This window comes from Lathyrus oleraceus, chromosome 4 (genome assembly GCF_024323335.1).
Source record: "Lathyrus oleraceus cultivar Zhongwan6 chromosome 4, CAAS_Psat_ZW6_1.0, whole genome shotgun sequence".
Taxonomy (NCBI): Eukaryota; Viridiplantae; Streptophyta; class Magnoliopsida; order Fabales; family Fabaceae; genus Lathyrus; species Lathyrus oleraceus.
Window position 1 is genome coordinate 22000767 of NC_066582.1, and position 9120 is coordinate 22009886.

The following is a 9120-nucleotide window of genomic DNA, read 5'->3' on the forward strand; positions in this document are numbered from 1 at the left end:
AAAGGTTCGAAGATATCCATCATACTTGTTATCTGAAGTTTACAAAGTCGCCAGTCTTTCATTTATAAAATTAGTTTTTCCGTAGTGGCAAAAGAGGATTATTTGCCAGAATATCAAGGGGACATCGTCTGACACAACAAAGTTATGCGAAGGAAGAAAAATGGTCGACCAAACAGCACCCGGATTCGAACCGAAATAGATACGGCGAACAAAATGGTTAGACTATGTAGTTCATGTAGTCAGCTAGGTCACAATCGTAATAATTGTCCTAGTGTTGGAACGAGCACAACCAGATAAATTCACATGTACCTCTATTGCAATATATGAAAAACTAAATTTATTTCATATTAGACGTTTGTGATGAAAGTACCATTACATAAACAGTAACACAAATAATTATAACAACTACAATATAAGAACTATGCGATTACAACCATCAAAACAATTTTGAACATGTAATGCACCATCCTACGAGTGTCTTGGTCGGTCTTAATATCCACTCATTCACGCACTTCTCTGTTTTGGTTGAACGTGGACATAAGGCATTGTATTCTTCTAATCCTTTCACCCTCTCCAATTTACCAACTGTACAACGTCCGATTAAGACGTTCAAACGTATTTGTGTTCCATAGTCGAATCTGTACCGGAGTCGTAACGACGAAAAATATTATATCAGCATTTCGTTTTTGAATGTATCCATACATTGTTAAAACAGAGAAACTTGAAGGTGATGATGGCTGAACTAGAGAAAATATGGTATTAGGAGATGATTTTATGTGAAAAATATTGCATCCAAGGCGTGACATTTATACAGAGTGAACATAAAATGTATGCGCTAAGAGAGCTGGCGCCCACATGACATTACATACAGACGCCAGAGGGATTGACGCCCACACTACAAATTGCACTAAGGTGTCAGGAGCATTGGCCCCTCCTCATGAGGGTCAATGCATACGCCAATAGCATTGACGCCTCCTCATGAGAAACCCAATGCATGCGCCAATGCTATTGGCGCCTCCTTTTCATGCTTAGGGGGTACGCCAATTCATCTGACGCATCCTCTTTTAAAAGTGATTTTTTTGGTTCTTTTTTTAATTATTGGTTATTTTTGAATTTTAAAAAAAAAACTAATTATTTAAAAAAAAATCAAAATATACATCCAAAGATCATGATTATTAATTTGTTATCCCACATTTTCACTTCTTTGATACAATAATTGGTATGACAAAAAAAAAGCAACTAACTAGGAAACTTCTTAGTTTTAACTAAGAAATCAAATCTACAATTTCTACAAAAAGATAGAGCAACACAGCAAGAACAAAAACAAAGTACATTGTTATAATACAGAAAGTTGATTTTCTTGATCTTGATCTTCTTCCTCTATTTGGTGAAATTCCTTAACTGGATGCCGTTTTCTACACTCACAATAGAAAACCGTCATTATAACGTAACTCCATAGCACCACAAATCCATAACAAACTATCACAACCGCTTTATCTTCAAACGAATCCTTACCGTCGATCTTCAACCCGATCAAACTCGAAACCCACATAAATAAACCCGAAAGAATCCACCCGCAAACCCGGTTTCCCTCCATCAAACCGGATCCGACTCTAATAGCATCCCATCCGAATCTATCTTCGGCGACGGACACCACCAGACCGACATTCAACACCGCCATCAAGTAAACCTCGAGACCCGACCCGATTAAGAAGATGAAAGTATTCGACCCGGTGAGTGCGGTTAAGAAGAGAGGCCAAGAGGAGAAAACGAAGAGGATAGCGTAGACAAAGATGGAAGTTACGAAAAGGCGCGTGAGGTTGGGTTTGAAGGAGGCGACGGCGGAGTGGAGCGTCGGGGTGATGTTATGGGAGGCGAGGAGAGAGGAGTGGACGGCGGAGAGAGTGGAGATGAGGGAGATGATGTAAGAAGGGAAAGAGAAAAGGGCTTTAACACGGATGAGGAAAACAGCGTCGTTTCGAGATTCGTGTCTAACATGGCGTGCTTCGAATTGGGTTGAAGCGAAGTGAGCGAGGACTTCGAGGTGGCGGATTTGAGAAGTGAGTGGTTTTGTGACGATGGATTGGTAGATAGTGAGGGTTGAGAGAGGGAGGATGGTGAAGATGAAGAGGGTTGTGAAGAGGAGCTTGTTGGTGGATAGAATGGTGAGTGAGTTGAAGAGAATCTTGAATGGGGAGAAGCAGCGCCAAATAGCAGCGGCGGTGAACATTCTCAGTCAGGCTAGTGTCGGCGGATCATGGAGGAGGAAGTTGAAGAAGATGGGTGAGTGATGTTTAGGTTTCGATCTTGTTGAGGAAAGTGGAGGTGTAGTAGTGGTGGGGTGGGGTGGGGAAAGTAAATTAAATAATCTTACAAAACGTATGTTTATTTTGGTTTTTTTGGTTTTCTTCTTTATTTTGGTTTTAATTAAGGATTTAATTTCCTTCACAAAATAATTTAAGATTTAACAATATAATACATAGGTCTAAACTTTTTTTAAAGGAAAAAGCCAATGCAAAGGTTTCTTTGATGTACAGGTTAACGGTTAAGTATACTATAATTAAAAAATTTAAAAATTTAAGTTTCAAAAAATTTAAATATGAGAATATTCAATATCACATTATTAAAAATATTATTTTATTTAAAAAAATTAAAGTTTTAAATCAATTAGCATTAATATCCATTTAAAACCATTTAAAACCAAAGAGTATCTAAGAATTTCTCTTATATTGTCACATAAATTGTGTTAAAAGATAAGTTGAAATAAATCAATTCAAATAAATCATAAGTATATATAAAAAAAGTCTTGTTCTTAATTAGGCTATGAGACCTTTGGAATGCCTTAAGTTTCCACCCTAAAAATACACATAAACAAAATATTTGAAAGAATAAAAATCATTAATAACATAATGGTTAATATTCTGACAGCTACCTTACAAGGAAGGTTCTAGATCTCTGGAAACCCTAAATCCATCTATAAAAAAGGGTCAATTGTTAGAATCAAGATAGACACTCTCTAAAATCTAAAATATTCTTTTCTACCTCATTCAAGGTACCACCCCCGATGTCGGCTAGAACATCGATAAACAACCAAATATTTGAGTTCATTATCTCACAAAAAAGAATCAAGTTTCATTATATTCATATGACATCATTTGCACCCCCTGTAGGAATCTTTGTGTATGTCATTCTCTTTTCTTCACCCTATAGTGAGATGACAAGTTATAGAAGCACTTTTAACCGTTACTCCCAATGGGACAAAAGTTCAATGGTGATGGGGATGACCCAACCTTAATCTCCGCTCATACCCTTTATCGTCCATTTAAAATTGTATTGGACTAGAATGTTCTAGCTTAATCACTTCGCCCTTACATGTGTCGTGCTTTAGGAATTGTGGGCTAAATAGATGCCCAAAAGGAAAGACCCATCAACTCACAAAAATTTAAGTAACATGGCTAGTACCCAAGTAGTATATACAAAGGTCACTTGGTGAACATGTGATCTAGCCCTGTCCACTTCCTATCGTGGGAGGACGCGATAGGCCACATGCTAATCGAGTGGAATATGACTCCCTCAAAGAATAACTAGAGTATTTGTTGGACTGGATTCATGACTTATTGGGTAAAATATAGGTACATAATGGTCTAGAAGAGAGGAGTTGAATATATTGTTCCCCTAAAACACAATTTTATAAACATTTCCCCAAAACCAGAGTTTTACAAAAAAAACGTGGCAACATAATTTTTACATAATATGTATTTGGATTGATTTCACAGTTTACTTAAAATGTTAGAAAATACAATGATTGTGAGAGATGAAGATATTAAAGAAGCAATATGTTAATTAACCAAATTCAATTTACACAAGATGTTTAAATTGAATCTTATTAATCAAATCGTCAATCTAACATTAAATGTCTATGCAATTATAATCACCAAAAAGAAGGTTTAGATGATTGAATCTAACACAAACATACACTTACACATAAATCGTTATAAGCTATTAAAAACTGAGTCATATGTGATTTTAGAAAATCGGTAAAACCTAAGTCATGCAAAACTATATAGAAAATTAAAAAGAGATAAGAAAAGAGAAATTATGCACTAGTCTCCAATGACGAACCATTGAAAATTGGTTAGGTCTTCCACTATTTTGAAAATTAATACACGAGTTTTTGATACAACGGACCATCAAGACAACACTTGACACTTTAAGCCAAAGTGTTGAGAAAACACATGTTTGAATCTAGATTTCCCTTATGTTATGGGAAGAACACTAAAAACTGCCAAATCAACAAGATCTTCACCCAATCTTGAACCAATCACCTTCCTAAAATCAAAGTTTGTATCTAAGCTTATGTTCAAAGTAGTCTTCACCCAACATTGTCGCTAGTCTCTTATCTGAGGTTTGTTCTACTAAAGGATCTTAGAAACTCTGAAATCCATGGCGGTTTTCACTCGACCCTACCAAAATATTCTTGGAAAATAAAATAAATTTTTTCCTTGCTAGAAGTCAGTCTCCATATACCATAGTCACAAAATCAACTCTTCAACCTGATAACACAAAAAAAAAACTTCACAAAAATATTATATTCCCTAATGTATTTTGCATTTACCACTCACACTCAATATTTAGAGCCAAATAGCCATAACAATGGGTTTTTTTGGCTTAAGGTTGAAGATCATTGGTTATCAGAAGAATCTCAGACAACTCCTTATTAGAACTCACTCAATAAGCACTCTATGAAGTTTCTCTTTAAGCTTGACTTGAGAGAGAACATGTTTGTGAAAGAAAGAAGATCCTTGGTTTTGCTAGGTTTATGAAAATATGGATTATCTTATTCGAGAGAATGACAAAAATGATTTATATATGTATTGGGTGTGAGGCACAAAATAGATGAAAAATTAAGTTGTTGATTGAATTCATATCCTACAATTAGGATTTGAATCAGATGAAAGAGTGACTTAAATAAAGAAGATAAAATTGGAAAATAACTTGTTTGATTCGGATCATGATTTGAATCATATCATTAGATTCAAGGAATTACCTGACTCGAATCACACAACTATAAGTGATTTCCATCATTAATTCATGATTCAAATGATAACTCGGATTCGCATAAAGGTGTTTTTGATTCAAATCAGACAAAACCTTGTTTTGAATCATACGTGTGAAGAAGATGTGCATCATCTATATTAATTTAGTTTATTTGTAATGCATTTTATTTTATTATATTGTATTTTATATTTGTTTGACCTTTGTTGACTTCTGTTAGCCTTGGATCTTAGTTGATTTGATCATTGGTCTCATCAAACTCAATGGATCTTGGGTGTTGATGGGGTGAAAACCCTAATCCACCAAAATGGATGATTGATTTTGATGATGACTTGATCAAACCTTTTATCCAATTTTGGTGTGATCTCTCTTGTCCTCTTCTTCTTAATTTCTTTATTTTCCTCTTGATTAATTGGATGATTTGTGTCCATCTTGTTCATGATGTGTGGATTGGTGCTTGATGAACTTTCGTCATTTCAAATCTACCTCCTAATTGATCATGGATAATTTAAGGTACTTTGGATGATGCATAAGTTTGTCCTAAGTACGATGAAGTATTGATTGATGTAATGGACCACTATCATAACCGTTGTGCTTGATCAATTCTCTTTTCTTTTTTTGTGTGGCATAACTTTAGGAGAAAGGTTTATATATCATTTCTCTAGCATGTATTAACATAAACATTATTATTGACCGACCTGATATAGTTGTGACTTTTACATAAGTCAAATTACGATTGCTTAACATAGCGCAAAATTTATCTTGAAAGCAAGTCATTTTAATAAGTGAGATTGTAAGTCTCTTACTCCTCATGGTATTGTGTGAAAAATATTTTTTCTTTTCACCTATGAGAGCTAGTGGCATACTTGTTGATTTTATCCAAGTTGGAGTCCTTCTCATGGTGATGTAAAGGTCCATATTTTCATACTTGTGGGTGAATAATTGAGTGTTCTCCAAAACATGACGAATCATATTTCTCTTTTTGATCACTAACATCACTTACTAACATATTATTGTATTAACTTTACTTTAATATCATTTACATTATGCTCTTTAATTTATGCTTTTATTTTGTCATCTCATATCGTATTGTTTGTGCTTATGCTATTTACTCCTTGTCCATTTGTATTTCTTTTTCTTTTAAAGACACTAATAAAGAAAAAAACCCTAAAATTTGGTTATATTGATTCATGAACTTATGGTTACTATCCTTAGCATTATTGTGGAGTTATGGATTTAGAATTAGGATCTTGACCCTTTCTTTGGGAGCTTGTGATTTGAGACCTTGGGATTCATCTAGTACCTTTGACTTTGGACTTCTTTTGAAGACTTGGCTTGGTTATCCTGGTTTCATCTGATACATGATTTATTCTTTGCTTATCTGACTTGTTTGAGGCTTAATCCAAAAGAGGGAATTCTTGCTTAAATTATATCATAAAGATTGTTATCTATTGGTTAGATCTTTCCTCCCTAACTTTTACTTTATGCTCTAAGATAGTCTCTTATTCCCCTCTCCTTCTTTGATTTTCAAAATCTCCTATCTCTTTTCAAAACGTTATTGTTTTCAAACTTGAACCACTTTCTTAATAAATCTTGACTTTTGTCAAGTGATTTTCAAAATCTTTTTCTTATTAAATGCTAATACATCTTAAGCATATTCAAACAAATTTCAAAAAGACTAAAAAATACATAACTCATTCAAACTATTTTTGTGCTATTTATGCTTTTTTTTATTTTAAAACTATTTTTCACAAAGTTTAGACATGAGTCATTTCCATAGTTGAGATGTAATTCTCCTATCCCCATACTATTGATAATAACTTTTTTTCACCGAAGAGAGTTAGTGGCTTACTTGTTGATCTTTATCCAAGTTGGAGCCCTTCTCTATGGTGATGCAAAGTTATCATACTTGTGGGTGATTAGTTGAGTATTCCCCTTAAAATGACAAAATGTCTTTTCATTAAAAATGAATCAAAACAAACATCTTTGTTATTTTTACCACAAACTACTATGTTTTGATCCTCCATTCCAATTTTTTGGTACGTAGGCATAAGACTCGGAAAGTCTTGGCAAACCTAAAATTATAAAAAAAAATTCTCTTCTCATCTCCCTAATCATTTACAAACAACACAATTTTTAAGTAAAAAATGCACAGACTTTCAAAGAGGTTCCTATAGAGTACTATAAATGTTTAGGATGATAATACTTTCCCTTTTCATAATCAACCCCCAAACTCTTATCTCTTTTTATTAGTTTTATTTTAAAACTTCTTTGGGTTTTATTTGTTCTTTTTCCCTTTCCTTCGGAAATAATAAAAGCGTGGTGGCGATTCTTGCTTTATGAGTTAAGTTAATCAATAGCTTAATCTCAAAATTTTCACCGCTACACATGTCTCTCAACTATGAGTTAGAAATCCAATTTAAAGGTCGACACTTAATGGATCCATGATAATAGCAGGAATCAGAAACGCTTATTTTTCGCAAATAAGGAACAAAAAGAAAAGGTCAAATTTATCTACTAAGACCAAAGTTTGGTAATAGTAGTAGGGACTAAAAGCTTACTTAGAATAAAAAATATATTTAATAGTCCTACTAAAGAGTAATGCAGAATCTGTCACACATACCAAACCCAAATTCTTGCTCAAGGCGAATTCTAATGAATAAAATATCCAACATATTTGCTAATAGATGGAAAACTCCACCATGTAGCCACATATAAGCGATGAGACGCCAACGCTGGTGCATATGAACCACTTTGTTCACAACAAGAGCCCCCATCTTCTGTAGCCTAAGCAACATAACCAATCGACAGGTGTTTAATCAAAATAAAAATTAATTCCAAATTCAAACTTTCTATCAAATATTAAAATCAATTCATAAGAAAAATATCCATAAGGTTTAAATAGCTTTTTAATCCACATATATAACTTCGCTTATAATCCTTGAAAAAATAATCCCTCGGTTCTTAGTCCTTCAAATATACAAAAGCTAGTTTCTGTCACTACTTGTTTTCACATAATTACATAATTATTTTTAAAATTTATTGTCATTCAGTGACCTTTTTCATCAATTCCATCATTAGTTGAAATATTGAAGTTGGTATTTTTCATTACCTGAGTAAAGAATCAAAGAATGGGATATTATGTAAGTTAAATGTATTCTAGAAAACACAAAAGCAATAATAGTCAGAGATTAAGTTTGCTAAAATGATAAATACATAAAAAGATGCATACTCTTTGTGGGTTGTCTCGCTACGCGAAAAATACAGAGTCTCCACTGGTTTTTATTTATTCCAAAGGAAAGGGAAAATATCGAGAAAACTCCAAACAATGGTCATCGCAACCACGAATAGGTTCGGAAGTCGGTTATGTAAGGGGAAGGTATTAGCAATGCCCATTAGTGAAATTAAAAGAAAATTCTACCAACTAAAATAAAATGTCAAAAGTAATTTGTAATAAAAAACAAATGCTTCTAAAATTTAATCGACTAAAGAAAATAATGAGATATTTTCCCGAAATCAAACTAAATCTCCAAAGTCTTGAATCTCAAGAATCAAATTTTGAATTAAAATCAAATTTGAACCTTTAAAATCCATTCACAACTTCTAGAATTAATTCGAAATCGATGAAATGACTATGGATCACGTGATTAAAGATTTAGAGATTGACGGTTGACTTTGGTCAACTGGTTGACCAAAAAGTCAACCTAGGCACAAATGCGTATTTTCTCACGGACAAACGGATATGGATCACAATATCCTGAACCAACGACTTATGTCACTGCCATGAATCAGTTCAGGTGAACATCGACCAAACAACAGTTCATACACAAGATCCTCGAATAGCAAAGTCATGAATCGGGATTTCAATCCATATAATGTGCAATGCCCTAAACTTCAATCCGACCCTGGTTTTATCAACCACAAACCTTGAATCCATGATACATGTTAGTAGATGTTAATCATGAATGAATGAATGCATAGGAATAAGTATGAACGAGGTTAGATGGATATCAAGTTATAGTCAGACGAAAAAGCGAAAAGGAGGACAAATTTTGGGGTATGACA

At 33.7% G+C, this 9120-nt stretch overlaps 1 protein-coding gene across 1 annotated transcript; it reads right to left on the minus strand.

Annotated features, from left to right (window-relative positions):
- Positions 1–1154: 1154 nt before the first annotated feature.
- On the minus strand, positions 1155–2377 carry LOC127138507 (uncharacterized). The gene has a single exon (XM_051064972.1). The coding sequence runs from the start codon at positions 2228–2230 to the stop codon at positions 1337–1339; it is 894 nt and encodes a 297-aa protein (XP_050920929.1). The 5' UTR covers positions 2231–2377; the 3' UTR covers positions 1155–1336.
- Positions 2378–9120: the final 6743 nt, after the last annotated feature.

Bases quoted from the DNA above. Each gene is read 5' to 3' on its own strand.
- LOC127138507 (XM_051064972.1), bottom strand. From the start codon at position 2,230: ATGTTCACCGCCGCTGCTATTTGGCGCTGCTTCTCCCCATTCAAGATT.